Source organism: Vidua macroura, chromosome 12, assembly GCF_024509145.1.
Source record: "Vidua macroura isolate BioBank_ID:100142 chromosome 12, ASM2450914v1, whole genome shotgun sequence".
In the NCBI taxonomy this organism is placed as follows: Eukaryota; Metazoa; Chordata; class Aves; order Passeriformes; family Viduidae; genus Vidua; species Vidua macroura.
In genome coordinates, this window is record NC_071582.1 from 10,648,232 (window position 1) to 10,668,456 (window position 20,225).

Below are 20,225 nucleotides of genomic sequence, written 5' to 3' on the forward strand. Positions count from 1 at the left end.
AGGAGTGGGAGAAAGGGAAGTTTTATCCCACTTCCACCCCCAGTTCTGCTCAGTTCATTCATTTCATCACGTGCTCCTGGCTGCACAGTGAATCCTCCTCTCCTGGGTCAGGCTGCATCCACCCCTGCTTTAATCTCTTTCTGCCCCTGTGACAACAGCTGGTTGTTCAGCTCATGTCCAAAATAGCACTGGGCTGCTCCAAAAATTACCATAGCTTCTCCTCTGGGGCACAGCCAATGTGGCCTCACTCAAACTATTTATTTACAATACATCTTAAAAGCCCTCTGACATCCCAATCAGTAGCAAAATGAAATAAACATTGATTTGTTACAAGATGTATGAATCTTTCTGCCATCAGGGAGAGGAAGGAAAAGAGAAGCTTTAGAAACAATCAGAGTAATAACTTTTGAATCCTAGTCTGGAAATAGAAACACACACAAAAATAGACATATTTTTAACATATAAAGATCTAAAACATATTTTCTACATTTTTGTAATTTGAAAGCTCTGAAAGCATAATGAACACAAATATCTTTTTGTTTGCAGTGTATATCCTGCTTAATAAACCATCACACAAAGCATTTTGGCTCTTAAAAATAACTACTAAAATGAAGGCTAACAGAGCATAGATTGAGATGGTTATTAATGCTAACACTTGGCACCTAGATAGTCTGTCAGAGTCTCTGCTCAGTAAGAACTGAGAAGTTCATTGCACTTGTCTTAGAAATGTCTCTCCATAACATCCATATTTGGAAAAGAAATAGGAAAAGACACTGCAGAAAAATATTCTTTTTCTCTCCAACCAGAATTTAAGAAAATTGTATATTATCTAAAATTGTACAAAAAAAAACCGGTTTCACAGTAATCAGTTTCTGAGGTACTTAGTTAAAAAATAGTATCAGTGCTATCTCAAATTTGCTGGAAAGATCTGTCATTCAAATATCAGGCACTTGTTCATTGTTCTTTCCTAATGAAATATCAAATTTTCACTCCTGTTTGGAAATCAAATGACAAGATTGTTTGACTACAACAAAGGCATTAATTAGAAAATTCCCTGGCAAATGACACAGCCAAGACTGATTTCTGTTCAAGACTGTGATGTTTACCCTTGTTTGGGTAAATGAGGAATACAGAAGACAAGGATAACTATTTTGCATATCCTAAACATTTTTAGTCCCAAATAATTTCCACATAAAATTATACCTTCAAATCTTCTAAAAAAGCCCAGTAGCATCTTTTACTTCCACCTTTTCCTAAACTGTAAGCCCTGTCCTGCTGTATACATTATCCATGTCAGAAAATAAATTCCTTTTGTTTTAATATATCCAATCATATCATCTTTTGTACCCATGTTTTGTACCCACTGGATTTCACACTCAAGCTGAGAATTTTCATTAAAGCCTGCAAAAGGACAGATTTTGGGACATAGCTAATCATGATTCCTTTATCCTTCCCATGTATTACAGACCACTCCAGGGAATGCAAACTTTCCAAAGCTTTTGGCATTTGAACATTTTGATTGAGAACAAATCCTCAGCTTGTCAGTTGTGTTGGTTTGTGCTTTTAACATAAACGGTATCTCTTTCTGTTCGTGGTAGGGATCCCACTTCACACATCAGCTAATTAACCACAATTTAGACTGAAGTACGAATGATTACTCTGCTGTAATGCTGCTGTTTCTTAGCAACCATGAAATACATGTAAAAGATGTGAGACAGAGACCCAAATAACATCATTTCCAGATTGAGAACTTCCACCTAGACTAAACTAAGAGTGGGACAGTAAATTAATTTTAAATTTCTATTTCCCCACTTCAGTGCTATGTCCCTTTTATGCTCTTGACAGTGTGATTTTCCCAGTCCATGATGACATGTAAGCCTTTAACATCTTCAGAGCTGAGGATACCTGCTGGCTACTCCAAAAAAAAACTTGTAAGGCTTAATAAGAAAAATATTTCCCACATTCTTCCCATGTGATGACTTATGTCTAGCACTAGTTCCTCATTTGATGGGAATTCTACCAAACTAAAGCTGCAAGGTTAGGCCCTGTTTCAGTGTTACACAATAAACAAAAATCTATTTTATTAGTAGCAAATTAGCAATTATGTTTTTCCTCTTAATCCTAATAAGGTATTTTGAGCATTTAAATTACCTTACTCTGATCTGAAGATACTTATTTTATGTATTAACCAACTTTATACTGCAAGACAATTCTATCATGCTTTTCAAAAATATTGACAGAATTAAAAAAAAAGTCTGACCACTGAAAGTTCAATTAAAAATCAAATTCTTTAATATTTGATGAATCCTTTTATGACGTGCTATGTAGTTCTACTCTGTGATTGCTACTTGCATATGATGATGTCAATAGTGCAGATTTAATTTTTATTCTGGAAGAAATGGAAGATTGGTTTCTGTGATCCTATTTATATTCTGCTTTTGAACACAGGGATGACTGAAGTAGAAAACCAAAAAGCAGACTTTGAAGTACCAAAGTAGGACAAAAATTGATGGCTCAAAATCAGATGAGGCAGGTACCCACATTTTGGATTATGTGTCCGAGGCACACAGAACATGCAGCCATGGGAGACACACATGGTAACACTTCCTCTCCTGGGAGCTGGGAAAGCTGCCCTGGAAGGGGTGAGCTTTATGCTTTAAGCAGGTACTGGGGGTCTCATGGGTCACCTGAGGGGCACAACCCCTACAGGATGCAGAACTTCAGTGTCTGCACCACCACTGGGCCAGGCAGGGCTGCAGCCTGTGATGGCAAATTCACCTGGCACCGAGGGCAGAACAGGGGTGCCAGGAAGCAATGGGGGCACCTGCCAGCCCTTCTGCAGTGGCACCTTCCTGGGAGAGAGCCCTGACCCAAGCATGGTGGTGCTGTCCCTCCACGGCACCAGGTGCTCCCCATCAGCAGAGCCAGGGCTGCACTGCCCAGCTGCACCTGGGGCTACAAACGTGGGAGAGGCGGGGGAGGGGGCTATTCCTGCAGGGAAGCCTGGAGGAGAAGGTGGCTGTGGAAGGCTGGAACATGGGACACACAACTTGCAAGGTGAGTGTGCAGCTCCTGAGTGCTGCTGGCTCTTTGTCTTCCTGCTTGGGGCTGTTTGTTGTGAGGAATTGCTTTGCTGGTATCACAGTGGTTGGTTGGGGTTTTGCTGCTGTGAGACATGGTGTGCTGGGCTGGAAGGAGCCCTGGTCCCACCTGGGGACTGCTCTGTCCAACAGGACTTGGGGCCTGCAGCCAAAACCTCTGTGAGAGACGGTGGCTTTGTCACAGTGCCCCAGGTCTGCACAGGGTAGGGGTCTGTGGTCCTTTGTGTTGCTCTGGCAGCAGGTACAGGTGGAACCTGGGGTTGTCTGCATGGTTGCTGTAGTTTTGTTATCTCACAGAACTGAAAATGGATACAACTACTCCTATAAATTTTTCATTGTTTTTGCTGAAAGAAGCTAAATGTAAAAATCTGACACTACAGTTCTTTAGTCATACATTCATAGTGGTGTCTGGCAGGGCATTTGGCAAAGTTCTGCAAGACCCAAGGAGTCAATTCTCCTGGCACTATGTGTGGTGACACCTCCACTAGCCTGTCTGACTATGGGTTTAAAGGACATCTCTTCACTCTCTGACTTTAAAAGTAAAGATAGATTGGCAATTTTTGTATTTTTGCTTGTTCAGGTTGTGTGGTTTTCCTTTTTGTTGTGTTTGGTTTTGGCTTTTTTTTTGTGTTGGTTGGTTTGTTGCTTTTTTTAAAGCAGAGATATTAATTAGTAGTCTGAAACAAAGAGAGGAAACTATTGGATTAATCAGTATAAATAAGTACATTCTCCATGCTCAAGAGGAGTTCACAGAAAGGGTATTTTCTTGTAGTGCAAGTTTACATGGTCCTTGGGAATATGGCTCTATTATCATTTTAGCTGCTTTCTGTTGAGGTATTTTATTTTCATATTGAAGAGCAATGAATGTATATCTCCTTTAATATTCAAATGAATATCATCAAGGCTTAATAAGTTTATTTCTGGCAGCAGCATAGCTGAACGTGATGCCAATCTCTTTGTTCTAGTAGTCTTGTTTGTACATTGCACTTCAGTAATTTTGCTCTGTTGTGCTTTTCTTGTACAGCTCGGAGAGACTTTGCAGCTCTCTCCCTGAGAGGAAAAATGACTTTCCCCATTGTCTTCCCTCTAGGCAATAAAACTTTAGAAAACCCTTTTTTCCTCCCCCTCTTTCAGTCTTTACATTTTTCCAGGGGAAAGTTAGAGCACTATGAAATAAGGACTAAGGCTAACTATAACTCATAGGTTCTAACATTCCTTTTTATTTCTGGTTAAAAATCAGATTCCCAGACAGATGGTCTGTTTAGTCTATCTTAGGTCACTTCAGGAACAGGTCTACTTTAGTAAGACTCTTTTCCTGCTATATATAGCTGTGTTATAACAGGATTAAAATAAAAAAACCCCAGATGTTTAAGGTATAAAATTACATTGTCTGGTTTGACAGAAAGTGTGTCTCCTCCTCAGTACCTACACTTGGTATTCCTTTGTCTCCTGGCCTCACTGCACTGTTGAGCTCTAAATCAATGTATAATCAGTTTGCAGGTTGGGAGTAGATGGTGTATTTTTAATTTAAATCCACTTTCCCCTATTTCCAGGTGTAACTTATACCCACAAAGTGCTTCTAGTAGGCATTAGTCAAGTTGCATTTACCTATGGGTGATACATTTTACTATTAATTAATAGAGGGAAGTTTGCCATGAGGTGTCAATAGTGGCTATAGGGTATGGGAGTATAAATGTTATTGACAGAGCACCAGGTATAATCTGCTGATGATTTGGACTGGCTCTTTCTGCTTTCAAAGCCAGCTGGCACAGAAGGTGGCTGCACCTGGCTCCTGCAGGAACATTGGCTTCCAGACAGGTGAGGCCAATCCAGTCTGCAGGGCAGTGCCTGCTGTAGCAATTAAGGATCAGCAGTACCCGAGGTGATGCTGGGAGGAATCAATCTGAGGTGAATCTAGGCACATGAGAATGGATTGTGAAAGTGATCTGAGAGCATGGGTTACACACAAGGGGTGCACCTGATCTCATGGCTTAATGCCACGATGGTTTTCTGGCTTGCTGCGGATTGGAGGATAAGAATATTTGAGTATGTTTTTTTAAATATTTTTTCAGCCGTCTTTATGAGCCTCTGCAACTGAACTGTCTGCATTTACACCTTGGAAAGCAATTTTTGTGTTAAAAATCACCTGCAATGTCATTAGCTAACTGATCACTGAATGAGGTACAGCTGGCAAGGGCTCTTTGGCTGATGTTAGGATGGGGCAATCTACACAGCTATTAAGTGAAGGAATTATACCCTCCAGAACAATTGGAGGCTTTATCTAAAAGACTATCAGTGTTAAAATGAGATGGAGTTAAGGACTGAGTTTTGGCAAAGGTTATTGTGTCTCCTCACACGGAAAGTGAGTCAGGTTTGGTGTAAAAAATGGTTTACATCACTGAGCTAAGCTTTGAACTGTTGTGTATTGTTTCAGTGCCATAGAAACCTGAGGCTGAAGGGAAAAAAACCAACCTTTACATCAATCATCTAATCCATTCCTTTCTCTGAGGTAAGGCTAACAGGCTAGAAGAGATAGTTGTCTGATCTGTTCCTAAAGACACACGTTCCTTCTCAGTGGTTGTAACTCTGATTTTCCTAATGCCAGGCTGAATGTCCCTGGCTGCAAACTTGCTGAGTGCCTCTTGTCTCTCCAGCAGACATTGATCCTTCTGTGCATTAACAGGATTCAGTATTCTTCCAGTATGTGTGACTGTGGAAAACGTTGTCTTGCTATGATTTCATTTCCAGATAAATAAACTGATCTTGAGAAGTGAGAGAATTAAAATAACATTATCCACTACAGCTGTTTACCAGGAAGTCTTCAACTTGTGTTTCTACAGGCAAGGTGACTCTCAGAGCTCAGTTTAAGAAAAGCTGTCTTTTGGCTGGAGCTGGCTTTGCAGTTTGTTGTATTTCAGGCCAGGTTTCATCTGGGTTTGTAGAACTTGAGGGTCAGTGCCAGGTTACCACCCTTGTGACCTTTGAACAGGACTTACTGTTTCTTCCACTAAGGCACTGCCTGAGATGAAGCAGTGCAGGGCAGATGGTTTTAAAGCACAAATTCACACCCTAGGAAGCCAGCTTCCTGCAGGGAAGTCTTAACAGGCAGGACTGGAAAATGTCCATATTCCTTGGCCTGCACACAAGGGAGCTTGGCAGCAAGCACCTCCTGAGAAGATAATTGTGTAGATGGGTTATATATGTGAAGTCCACACAAACTCTTTTAGGTGCAAGAGCTGAAACTTGGGCTGTAAAGAAAGAAGTGGCTCTAGGTGAGGTGGGAATGCTTTTCTCTGTGGCTTACAGCAGGTTTCTCATGGATGATGTAGTGTTACACCACGGTGTGTGTACGAGGGCCATGCAGGAAAGCCTGTGTCCAATCACTTGGTCAGGATCTTTTTTTGTGTTTGATCCCACCCTGCAAAGACTTGAATCAAAGAATATGCCAGCAGTCATCAGCAGGTTAATGCTGCCAAACCCTTTCTGGTAAATTCTCTCTGGGTGAATGGCTTTCTTCATTTTAGTAAGAATATATTAAAGGGAAAAGCAAAACAAAGTAACACAGGATAACTTCAAATTGTGGGGTCTAGTTTGATTCCAAACATACTTTCAGTGCCAGAAAGCAAAAGAGTTGGAATCAGAAACAAATGGAAAAATGGAGGAGAAAAATGTGTGCTCTCTTTAGCGCAATTGCTAAAAAGATGAATTTTCTACTTTTGCCTGTAACATTCCTTTGTCTTATGATATGCAGTAGCACTGCTTATTGAAAAAAATAATTTCAGTCGTCTGATTAATATGACAAAAAGTCATGTCTGGTTAAGATAAAGTAGTGTACAAACTGCAGTCTTTTTCACAAAAAACTTCTGGAAGTCCTTATAGAATGCATATGTATCTTTCACATTTAAGATGTGTGAACTGCAGAAGTGCAGATTTTCTCTCTGGTAGGAAAGGAAGCCCTCTGATAATATACCTATAAAAGTACCATGAGGGACCGTGCCCTGCATTGATATTAGTATTTACATGATTTTCATAAAACACCTCAGGGTTCTTACTGCACAAGTGTAATGAAAGACATTCCTCACCTAAAAATAGTGAAGGTAAAAACAGACAAGACAGGAATGGGAGGAGAAATAGATACAACTGAAAAACTTGCTTAAGGCTGTCATTAAGATCCTGCTGACAGTCCAGTACTTTATCATCAGATTTTGAAAAGTTATCATATGGGAGGTTGCACAAAAAAATATCCCAGTATCTTTACAGTGTCCTTAAATTTCCAGTTTTATTTGCTTTGAAATTCAGGAAGATGTTATTTAACAGAAATCTAAAGCTGCAAAGTGTATTTTGAAAGCTATACAGATTCCAGATGCCTTTTACAATGTACCAAATTGGGTTAATATGAATACAGGATTACTAGTGCACAAACCTAACTGGGATGTCACACAAAGAAAAGATTCTTGCCACTGTAGGTTTTGTTGTTTTTTTTTTTTTTGTGTATGTGTTTGGGGTTCTTTTTATGAAGGAAAAACTAATTTGGATATTTTCTTTCCATCTTTTTTTTTCCAAATAAGCATGTGAAAACATGGCAAAGCTTCTTAAATACTGACATTCTCTGTTACTCTGCATGTCTGTCCCTCAGTACTCTGTTAGAACAGCTCTGAATTACATAAACCCCAAATCAGCAATCCATCTGTTGAAATCTGACACATCCATGCACATCCTGCACTTCCTAAACCCTTTCAGTGCAGCCATCTAACATTTCTTCTGTGATGTCTGCTCTACCTAAATAACTGCTACTGCAGAATCAGTCCCCTGCTTTCAATGGCTCAGGCAGCACTGTCCCAAGATTAATTTTTATTTGCTATGGACAAGCTTCTGGTTCCCCTTTGTCATTGTGAAAGCTGTGTGTCTGTGAGCCCAAGTGGAAGTAACTTTAAATACCAATTTTGTGTGTTTGTGGTCATATTAACTCCTTTGTGCCGTGTCTGCTAAAAAGAAAAAAGAGAAGGAAAAAAAAAAATCAAGTAAGAGCATCTGGTCCAACTCCTACCACAATCCAGGTCTGCCACCCTCAAGGTCTGAGAAGAAGTTGCAGAAGGTCTGCATGCAGGATTTTTCCCTCAGCAGCACGATGTCCCCCTAGGGATGCAGTTTCCTGGCCATGGTGCTGCTTGGGGCAGCTCTGGAGGGCAGAGACTGCTCTGTCCTCAGTGGCTCTGCAATTCTAATGGCACAATCATGCCCTGTAGCATTCTTTCTTCCCCAGAGCTGTTATTCCACACTATACATCTCAAGAGTTGTGGAGGCTTCTCTGGCTTATTCAGGTTGTGACATTTATTAAAAATACTTAAAACTCAGTGTTACCTACTGATGTGTGTGCACCTGCCATTGATGGTAACAGGGAATGATGATTAGTACAGTGAAAAACATGAACCAGCAGGATAAATGACTTCCACTCTGCACAACTCTGTTCTCTTTACTAGGTGTTTCTGATGTTCTGTATGTTCCTGTGCAGGAAATTGCTTTTTTATTGTTTGTCTTTCTGTCTCCCTGGGGATAGTGTTAACAAACCTCCTGAAGTCTGTGACTTGAAAGTCTTCAGATTTCCTTCTATATATAGCATTTCCTTACTTAGGGAAAATCTTTTTTGTCCACTTTACATATGTATAAAAAAGCTTAGTTATATTCAATCACATGCTGTTTATATAAAAAAATGTTTTCAACTCAAAAAAATGCTAGACCAAGGCAAGTTTCAAACCAAATGAATTCAAGTAGATAGCTGTAAAACTTCTTCAGCAACAAAATTACTGTGAGCTTTATGATCTCATATGTATTTTTATCACTTTATCATAGTAAAGAAACCACATTGCTTTAAAAGCAAGCTAAGTACTTATTTAAAGATTTGTTTTCAATCTCTTTAATGGCATACGAGCAGAGTTTGTATTTTAGTCAGTGATGAAGTGACTAAGCATAGGCCTTAACTGTCCCTAGAATAATGCCCATTAAGAAGTGTAACTACTGCCTTAATGCCTGTAAAAGAGAGGAAAGGAGTGAAGTATTCCAGAATTGGTTTACATAATGGCATGCATGCTATCTGAATTCCATCAGATGAGGCTATGAGGAAAAGGGAATTATAAATATAGAAAAGCTTCTTCAGTGACAAGTATATAATTATTTTTTAAACAACCCCTTGCAGTCTGCATGGGTTATTTGGTATGTCTAGTCATGCTTTATTTCAGTGCTCAGCCAGAGGTATTTCATGTGCACACTTCTGCTTGTCATTGACTGCAGTAACTTCAAGGAAATTAAATTCTGTTATACCAAAATATGGAAAACACTGAATAATCTCTCCCCCACCATCACCCTAAATTCTCTTCCTGCATGTCACTTGTCTCTTCTTTAATACTACTTGGCTGTTGCTAAGGCACCGCTCCCCTCACCAGGTTCTGAAAGGTGAATACACAGAGCTCCAAACAGAGCAGGAGCCACTGATACTCATCATCCCGACATGGATGGGCAAAGGCACAGCTCTGGGGAATCTCCAAGATATTCTGGCTGCACAATGCTGTAGTGGGGGATTGTCCTGCTGCCCTGAACCAGGCCAACAGGGCAGGGCAGAGCTGTGCCCTCCCTGTCTGCCAGGCAGGACTGTGTCCCCTCTCTGGTCACTCACGGGGTGCTGCTGACCAAGGACGTGCGAGGTGGGTGGCACAGAGTCAGCAATCCAGGGAGAGATGCCGTGGTGGAAAATGGGGACCCTGCTTCTGGGAACCTTGTTTCTCTTCCCCAGTGATGGACGATGAAACCTGAGTGTCAGGGTGGCTGCTGACCCTCCAAAGGGCAGAATGGGCCCAATTTTAGTTTGATTCAGTTCAGGCCAGTCAGTAGCAGAGTGGAAGGGTGGATGTAGGCACTGTGCTGGTGTTCTGGTGAGTCTGTACCTACTTGGCAATTCCTGTGCTTCAGCCCTTTCCCTGAAGCCTCCCTCAGTGCATTTCTGTGCTCTCATCCTTGTCTTATTGGCAGAAGAAAATCAAAATAGACATTCTTGTCCCAAGTGAAGATGAGTTTAGTTTACAGAAGCATCTTTTGCTTTCACTGCCTTTTCACAGCTGTTTAAAGCTTCTGATTGCTTTCTAGAGGCAATTTCTGTGAATTCTCTTCTAATATTTTTTAAATGAAAGTATATTGTCACTTTTTAATAAATATATATTTGTTACCTTGTGTGAGGGAGATCTGCATGCTGTGATCCAACACGATACTCTGCAAAATAGCAAGGCTCTGATTTCCTTTATTCCTTGTAGTTAAGTTATATCACTAGAAAACAGTGTCCTCCTCTGACCTCGTTTGATCAGTGACAGTCACAGCTGCTTTGTCTGGTGACAGATGCAATTCTCCCTGGATCTGCTATTCAAGCCCAATTATTTGAACTTATATGGATGAGGATATACTGTTTCTTCAATGAGCTGTTTGTTCAGGAATGCATTCTGGAAATAGCTGGGAAGCCCTTGTTATCTGTGAAGATGCTATTGCTCACTTGCTGGCAAATATTGCATCTACCTGTTTCAGTATTTCAAAATCAAATTAACTTTCCTGATCCCACTTGCAAGCCCACTGTCTGTATTTTTTGTTTGCCAGAGGAGGCAGGTTAGTTCCTGTTTCTAGAACCTTTAATTACAATGCCAAGTCAGTATCTTACTTCCATTAATTTCCCCTTTCTTGAAATATAACCTAACAGCATTTACTCCCTTCTTTCAGTGGTAGAAATCATAAACCCAAGAGCATTTGAGAAGAAATGAGTTAAGGAAGAAAAATCAGATCAATACTGGCAGAATTGAGGAGGACAGTATATTGGCTGGGGCACAGAGAAGTGAGAGATCAGTTAAGTCCTAGAAAGATGTTGGTATCTGGAGAATGAACACAAATTGTTAGTCTAAGATAGGAGAGCACATAGGAAAAGAGACAATTTTAAAGTATTCTAGAGGTTAGAAGATGGAGAATATAGCCAAAATCTGCCTTCCTGCAAGGGCCTCGGCCTCTTTGGTGGCAGGGACAGTCAAAGCAAGGGTGCAAGGAGACTTCAGACCTTCCTTGCCCCCTGCATGTGGCTTTTCTCAAAGCAGGAGGAGTCTCAGCCTGTCCTCCCTCACTGCTCCTGATGGAGTGGGAACATCCATTTATACCAGCACAAGTATGTGGCAAGGTAACACTGAAAGTGGCTATTTTCTGTCTGTCCCCAACTAGGCTTTCAACCACCTAGCACACAGTAAAGTCAACAAGTTCAAGAGAAAGTTGTGCAGAAGTGAACAACAGCAACTAGTTAAGAGCCCTAGCTCACAGTTTGACTTCAGAACTCCAGGAGATATCCAGGTCTGGAGGATAAACAGATGCCAGCTGATTCACTACTAAGTACTGGGACTGCTTTAAGCCCTCCGGCATCTGATTTAATCCAAATGATGAAGTTAAATCACGGACTTGTGGAAAACACTGGTATTCATCTGTCCCTGAGACAATTTGTTCTTGGCTTTCCATCAGTTCTGTATGATTTCTGTAAGGGGAAGTGCTCTACAGTGAAATGCCAGTGGTGACTGTTTTGGATGAGTGTACAGGTCTGGGGGTTTTTGGTGGTTGTTTTCGTTTCCTGTTGTTGCTTTTGTGTTTGGTTGTGGGTTTTTGTTTTGGGGGAGAGGAATGGACAAGGCTGTAGGCAAGAGTAAACTCTCTTGGGGCTATATCTGCCCCAAGGATGTAAAGTGTTACATCCTTCTTATGCAGGATAATCTGACCTTTAAGAACTAGTATAGAAATAGACTCTTAAAAACAAATGCAGGTAAGAGAGCAGCCAGAGAAACCTCAGCTGAGGTCAGGCTAGATTCATACACCAGAAGCTAGTTGCTGATGCAGGTGAGGTTTTAATCACTGAACAGAAACTTCCTCTCAGTTATATAGACCCTGGTGTACTTAAAGAGCACTGGTTAGTCCAAGGGGGTAAGAAGGGGACACACTGGCACTGTACAAAGTTTGTGCAAGTGGTTTTTATGTATACTTAGGCTTGAACTTTTTATGCCATTCTTAAAACTGTAATTCCAGTCAATATTTTTCCTCACCACTTCTTTATCACTGTCTAATTAATCCAGTAGCTGTGCATCATGATGACTGTACTGATTACTTTTGTATCTACTAGTAAACATTCTTCCTAACAGTGGAGATGATTAATAATGTATAAAAATAATGAGGCCCCAACTATAACTTGCTTTGAAGTGAACGTGAAGGTCATTCTTGATACCTTTATCCTACTTCCTTCTCACTTCTGGGAGTTAGAGGGAAATGATGCACAAAACCACAAAGCTAAAATTACATGCAAGTAAACAAAAGCTACAGATATTCACCTGGCATAACACTATATGGCACAGAGCTTTTGTTGAAAAAATAAGCTGAGAGATGGTTATCTTAATTAAAGAAAAAAAACAAAAACCCCTGACTTTGAAAAGTCTAAGAAACTTGTATTTATTTGATCTGCATCTGTCAGTGATTTGACCATGTAAACTATAGGCTCTGGAAGTAAATGGAAAATGATTTGGAAAGGAAGCACTAACACAATGACAGTGTTAATACATTTCTTCAAAGAGAAAGAATTTAGTTTTTCCTGCAACACAAACTGCTTGGATAAACAAAGTTAATGCCAGGAATGAGATGGTGATAAGTGGGGTATTATGCTATCTTTTAGTGTTTCAGAAGATTGCCTTTCACGTTAAACTAGCGCTAGTAAGTAGACCTAGGAGAATGTCTCCATAGTGAAGTGTTTGTTTCATAGATGGCATAATCTTCCTGCTCTATTTTGTGTTGTTATATCAACAGATGTCAGCCAAAATCTACACCTGTACAGAGGGACTGGTCACTCTGTTCCTCTGCAGAAAGGCTGAACAGAGCCAACTGCTCAAACTTGATATAAACCAGCATCTGTACCAAGGAGGAATTAGTGACCACTGAAAAGACATCAAAATGGCTCTTGCTCTTTCTCAGCCTATTTTGTTAAAGATGTCTGCCTTAAAGAGCAGAAAAACTCACGGGCTAGCAGCCCATGTTGAGCTCAGCTTGGCTTCTCCAGATGATGTTTGATCCTTGGCTATAAAGCTGTAGTTATTGCAGCAAGTCTCAGCCTCCCATGAATCTCCTCCAGCTGCACTTGTCAGCCCATGAAACGACCTCCCATAATGTAACTGGCAAAGAGATTTCTGCAGGCAAACAACAAGTAACACACTTTTAATTGGGCAAGGCTCCAAACCCAGGTCTCAGCCCAGGGAAGCTGCCCTGAGCAGGGTCCCTGAGCAGCCCAAGAGCCTGGACAGCCTTGAGCAGGCATTGGAGGCCACAGTAAGAGTGAAGAACCTCTGCACCCTCCTCTGACCACGGGGTCCCTGTCTGTAGATACACCAGGACAGAACCTTTTGTCCATGCATTGTAGTGCCATCTGGATACAGGCTGAATTCTTTCCCACACTCCAAATGTTGTTTAATTCATACTGGCCACTGTTATCCTCTGTCTCATGCCAGGACATTTAGTGGGAGGCTATCTAGCACGGGCTGAAACAGTGCCAGGAAGAGTATTAATAGATAAACAGTTTAGAGGATTGTGTACCACTGCTTGGGCTCACAGCCAGGTCCTGCTTAGTTTACCAGATAAAACACTGAGGTCTCAAAGTTACAGGGTTCTCCTGCTTCCTGGGAGGGCCTGTCACCCTAAGGCTGATGCTGTGGGTAGAATGCCAGTACCAAAGGTTTCTCAGACAGGCCAGGTCTTCAGGAAAACTCTCTCATCTGTCTGTCCTATTGTTGTTCTTTTTACCTGGGATTTATAGCTTGATTGCTCTGTTACCAGCTAAATAAAGTGACACACTCTTCCCACCATGACTTTTTAGTCTTTGCTGTAGAGGAGATGAAAGGCTAAAAAATTTATTTCTTCAAAGGGGAAGTGTGAGTTTTTTGAGACAGTGCACTCATTGCTTTGTGCAGGTCACTCCTTACTGCCAAAATATCACTTTAAATAGAACTCAGTCTCATCCCAGACCTTTGGCAAGGCAGACAGGAATGGCCAATAATTGCTGTGTGGCAGCAGTTGTGTCATATTCCTACTTACGAATTTAACATGCCATCATAAATTCCTTGTCCATATCTACATATTAGAAAGAGTGGAGGCTTCCTGTTCACTGACTGCTAGCAGCATCAAAATTTCAAGTGGTGGAACAGCTTGGTCATAATCTTGCACAAGCAAGTGAGCTTGGGCTTCCATCCAGTGCTTCATGAAGTTCATATTTTCACTTGATTTTAAGAACAGAACCCTGAAAAAATTGACTTGTTCAAATGAATGATTGTTTGTCCAAGGTGTCTAGTCAATTTGACAAAAGTGGGATTATTTATGGTCTTAACTATCCTTACAGTGTGGTTAGAATTTTTTTTCCCTTTAAAGTTTTTACTCTTTTTATTTTTTTTTTCTTTCTTTATTCCCTGCTGGACAGGACTCCCTAATTGGCAGCTGCTGTACTAATGAGGGGTCTGTATGCAAATCAGCAGCCCAGGTAATTCCTGGAGGGAACACTAAAAGAAAAAAATTCACCCAACCAGGCTCTTGGCTCACATCCTTGCCCCGGCTGCTGCTGCCTGCTCATCCCAAAGCATCTCTTGCCCACTCTCTTGGCAGAGAGACCTGGACCTGTGCTTGCCTCAGTTTGCAGTGTGATCCAGAAAGCCCTGTAACAGTTTGGTGCACGAGTCCCATGGCATGTTAGCTCATGTCTGTTGTCTGTCCATCTGTTTTTTAATTAGCTTTGTTTTCCTTTGTTGTCCAGCAGAAAGCAAAGGGAGAGCCTTTATTAGATAGTTGCTAGAAAGAACTTAATAAAAATTCTTTGCTTTTAAAATAGTTTTCTAGTTTTCATACTTGGAACATGTTATCTACTAGTTCTTCTGGCTTGTCTGAAGTCTAATAAATATTACTGTTTATCTGATTTGGAACATTCTATGTAGAATCAAGACAAGGCTTTGGTAAACCAAACCCCTCCTCCTTCACACAAATATTCCTTGGAGCAAAGGCTTTATTTTTCAAATGGTGTGATACTGCAAAAGGTTAAACAATGCCTACTTGCACTATACATCACATAAACATGTTACTAATGCCTCAATTCTTAAATGTCTTCGTTACACTTTCTAATTAATTTTGTATTTGCAAGAATATATTAACTCTTTAATGGCATTTAACTCTGTAAAACAGAGACTAAAATATATAACAGGCTTCAAAGATTAACATCACAGAAATACAGACAGTTCACACAACATGATAAATAATTTGCAGAAAAAATTACTTGCTAAGCATTGCAAATCAAATAATAGTACAGCTTTAGAAAAATGATTCATGTCTGTAGAGGTCGTTTTACACCAGTAAATAATGTTTAAATCAGTTGGGTTTTTTACCAAGTATATATTTATTGCCCAGGGACAAGCTCAGATAATTTATCAAATACTTTTAAATGCATTAACATTTTTTGTGCTAAGGGTTCCAGGGTAAGATCTTGGCTGTGTTGAAAAGGTACTGAAGTCATAATCAGGCTGCCACTGCCCTTATGGTCTCCTTCATCTTGTTATCATTGCCATTATACAAAGTTGAAAGCTTCACACTGTTAATTCTTAAAAAAACCCAAAAACCAAAACCCCTGCCACCAATTTAGAGCTCTACTTGGAATACAAACTGCTCTTTCCTAGGCCAAGCATATTTGACTTCTGTGGAAGGAAACCCAGAGAAGGGACCAGCAACACTTTGTTCTCCACAGTATGTTAAACTTCATGAGGATAATCTGTATTGTTTCAGAGACCATATTTAGCCTCTGGTTATCTTATGTTACTACTGTAAAGTAACAGTTCCATTAAAACAAACATGAAAATCCATGCTTTGACTTGGTGGCTTATATAAAGGCTTAAATCAGTACACATAAAAGCTACATGGCCAAATTCCTGCCTGTTTCAGCCAGGGAACCTAGGACAAGGCACACCAAATGAAGGTCTCACACCTTTTTTTTCCTGTATGCAGAATTTCCAAACCCACTGCGAAATCATTTCTGTTGGTGATGACCTGAATTTTTGTGAAATGTTACTCTGAAAGATGACATGGAGGATCATTCTTTCATGTGGCAGGATGACTATGAAAGAGCTGAGGGAAAGGAGACCATTACTCTATTGAAAAGGGCCTTTTTAAAACTCAACCTCTCAATAAGTGGACATTCAAAAATGAGAACCATATTCTATTTTAAGATTACCTGTTCAGTTCTCAAAAGCTCTTCTGTAGGACAAAAAAGAAAATGACTAGTCACCTCTGCAGTAAAACTAGAAATTTCACTAGATAATAAGTAACTTTTCTTCTTTTGCACCACAATATATAATTTTCTCAGAATCATGAAGACCTGTTTAATGTTCTTAATAGGAGTCTGTCTCATGAGTAACCATTTTTGAAAACCAAAGCTTTTTGACCCTATAGACACCTCAAGTGCAAAGCAGTCATAGATGGGTGTTGGAGACTTGTGGGAGCCAAGGCTGTAGGGCTGAATGTTGTTAGAGGTGTGGTGGTTTTTGCTGTTTGTTTGCTTTAAAGTACAGCTAACATCTTGCACTGCTCACATACAAGGAGCTTTTTGTTTCCACCTAAGAACTATGAAGATGCTATTGTGACAACATGTTCGGAATAAATACAGAAAAAATATTTCTGCCTCCTTTGAGAGACTCAAGTTTTAAGTGGGCTATTAAAGCAAATGAGGCTGCTGGGATCTTGGAGCATGATTCCAGCTGGTTCTTGGAAGCCACATGTGTATGGCAGATGGTGGGGGTGCACTAGGTAGCCTCCTGCACCCCCGTGTGAGTCCAGGAATGGCGAGGGTGCCACTCACTGGGACAGAACAAAAGGCTGGGAAAGCATTGCACGAGTGGTGCAATCCCTGAAATGGGCTATGCTTTAAACATCTGTGTTGCATCAGCATGGTGGAGCCTGGAGATAAAGCAAACTGCATCCCAGGGGGCCCAAACAATCGGACAGCCTCAGCAGTGGCTGCAGGCAGCTTGAACTGTGCCAGCTGAAGCCCGGGGAAGTGTGAGGACTGGTAATGAGGAGAGCAAGCTAAACACGGGGCTTGCTGTCAATTTCAGTGCCAAAGTCTAGCTGTACTAAAATGAGTGTCCAAAATGAAACCATCACCAGGACTTCATCCCAGATTTTCCTCCCAGACACTGTGCTTGCCCTATGAGCTGTGGGTGTGCACCTCCCCGAGCAGGGTGGTGGCTGAACCCCACACTGCAGCCCCTCAGCTGCTGTGCCTGCAGCAGTGACTGACAGCCTGACTGAACACCCACGTACAGAGAGAGGCTGCACTGTGCATATGGCAGAGTACAGAAAAAAGACCAAAGGGAATCTAGCAAAAAGATCTATTTTTCAGAAGATGATGGGGGATAACAAAGAGCATGTAATTCTTTAGTGCAGAAAAAAAAAATGCAGCTGGGTAAGACAAAACATCCAAGTTTTCTCTCTATTCCAATTTTATTCTAATGCATAGGCATCTGCCATGTATGGCCAAAATACCAGATTTTTCTTCTCTTAAATAGAACAAAGAAGGAACAGAAAAGAGGAAAGGAGATTGATGAACATCAACTCCTGGCAGCTAACAAGTGATGACATGAAAACCACTTATGGCAATCTCTGAGCATAGTTATTTTATATTTATTTAAAAGAAATTCCTATTCAGAACAGGAATAAATTTCTGGCAGGAGCTCTATTATATTAATTTGTCTATAAATGTAATGTTTGCAACTTGCTCTTCATGCATGGCTTGGAAGATTTGTTTGGATGAAAAATTATTGCTGTTGGTGGTCTTTGCAAGTAGGTTCAGCCTAACAGAGTTCTGTGAATATAAGGAGCTCTGTGACCTGTTGCTGGTCTTCTTTAATTCTCTAGATCTCAAGTAAGAACATACAAAGCAAAATACCAGGAGTAAATACCCCTAGTATTTAAAACTGAATTAGATTTCAGATTATGCTATGAAATGTTCTGCTGGGACTCTAGAAAACACATTTATCTTATGACTTCCTACTGTTGTTTATCACTGCTGTATAGGACAGGTGAAATTTTTCAAATATTTCAATATTTCAAAAAAATACGCTTTTCTGCCTTTGTAGTTAGAACATTGGTGTTCAAATCCTTCTTTTTGGGGATGCAGGAGGGTGTTAGCTGGCATGAAGTACACCATCCTGGACTGGTTATGGTGAAAAGATTTTTCTCAAAGATCTAATAACATAACATGGCAACTTTCTATTTGGATTTATTATGATCACTGGGACTATTTCAGGCATCATTCCAATTGCACTTGCATCTGATGCTAGTTAAATGGCTTCAGAGAAGGATGTCTATGACTTTCACTGTGGGAAGCTGGAGGTCAAGCAGGTTCCTTCTGCACCTGGTGTCAGTGACAGCCCAGCATCTGTCATGTGCCAGCCGTGTGTGTGACACCCCTGCAGCCCAGCCCTGTCTGTGTCTGTGTGACACCCCTGCAGCCCAGCCCTGTCTGTGTGTGTGCGACACCCCTGCAGCCCTGTTCTGCCTGTCCTGTGTGTGACACCCCTGCTGCCCTGTTCTGCCTGTCCTGTGTGTGACACCCCTGCAGCCCAGCCCTGTCTGTGTGTGTGTGACACCCCTGCAGCCCTGTTCTGCCTGTCCTGTGTGTGACACCCATGCAGCCCTGTTCTGCCTGTCCTGTGTGTGACACCCCGGCTGCCCTGTTCTGCCTGTCCTGTGTGTGACACCCCTGCAGCCCAGCCCTGTCTGTGTGTGTGTGACACCCCTGCAGCCCTGTTCTGCCTGTCCTGTGTGTGACACCCCTGCTGCCTGCTCTGCCGCGGGCAGGGCGACACCACCGCTGACCCAAGGGTCGGGCACCCAGAGGTGTGGCCGTGAGGTGACAGCGCGTCCTTGGGCCACGTGCTGTGCTGGTGGAGCGAACCTACCTCTGTGTGTTTCACACAAGTTCGTTGTCCCCGTTTTTACCATGTGTGCAGGACTACGGCGCATCAAACCATCATTTGTTTCGCGTAAGACACAAGAACGTGAAGGTTTGGAAAGGGCAGGAGAGGTTTTAATTTTTTTTCCCTTCTGTCTCATCCAAGAACTATGTGGGGTGCAGCAACCAGACAGCATGGTTCCTAGTGACAAGTTAAGACTTGAAAACAAAAGCCCAGCAGCGCGGGGGCTCTGCGTGCCCGCCCCGGACGGGGGCGGCTCCCCTTCTGTATGCGCGCCAGGCGCGGTGGTCCTGGAGCGACAGCGGAGTGGCCACGGCCAAACCCCCGAAAACTTTGCAGCCTCTGGGTATAAAGCATCAGCTAGCGCCAGCACTGCTGTTTAATCAGGTGTCACGTCACAGCCCTTGGGGCAGCTCTCCCGCGCCCCGGGCAGCAGCGGAGCGGCGCCGCAGCCCCGAGCCCGCGGGAGCGGCGGCCGGACCGGGGCCGGCGCTCGGCTCTGCCGGTGCCCGCGAGTGCCGGGGCCGCGGGAGCGGGGATGGCGCTGCCCTGTGCCCTCAGCCTGCCAGCGCTGCCCGGAGCTCGCGGGCACCCGACAGCAGGGGACGGGAAGGGACCCGACCCTTTCCTCGGCGCGGTCGCCCCGGACCCAGCGCCCGCGGCCGGCGCTTACCTGCGGGCGAGACCAGCTCGCCTTCGCTGAGCTCCGCGGAGTCCGAGTCCATGCTGCAGGGGCCGGGGGGCAGCTCGGGCCGCCGCTGGCAGGAGGAGTGCCCGGAGCGGCGGAGCGCAGCCCGCTGCCTTCTCCTGCGCTCGCAGCCGGCGCTGGGTCCGCGCCACCACATGCGGCCACCTCGCCGAGTGCCATTGGCTGCGGGCGGAGCGGGGCCGGGCGGGCGCGCCGAGGGCGGAGGCAGCGGGGGCGCGGCGGAGGAGCGGCTCCTGCCCCGCGTCTTACACGAGTTGGGCTGGCCGGCCCCTCCGCCCGCACGGCCCGGGGCAGCTCCCGAGGCAGCGCTGCCGAGCGTAAAAATACCGAAATGACCGTCCTGTACACTGCCATCCCATCTCCCGTCTG

At 42.8% G+C, this 20,225-nt stretch overlaps 1 protein-coding gene across 1 annotated transcript in view; it reads right to left on the bottom strand.

Annotated features, from left to right (window-relative positions):
- Positions 1-19,977, bottom strand: part of TNFAIP8L3 (TNF alpha induced protein 8 like 3) — a 45,522-nt gene extending 25,545 nt beyond the window's left edge. The window contains exon 1 of the mRNA XM_053988888.1: positions 19,821-19,977. Within this exon, the coding sequence (XP_053844863.1) occupies positions 19,821-19,872 (52 nt within the window). The 5' untranslated portion in view covers positions 19,873-19,977. The remainder of the gene's footprint in view (positions 1-19,820) is intronic.
- Between the last annotated feature and the right edge of the window lie 248 nt (positions 19,978-20,225).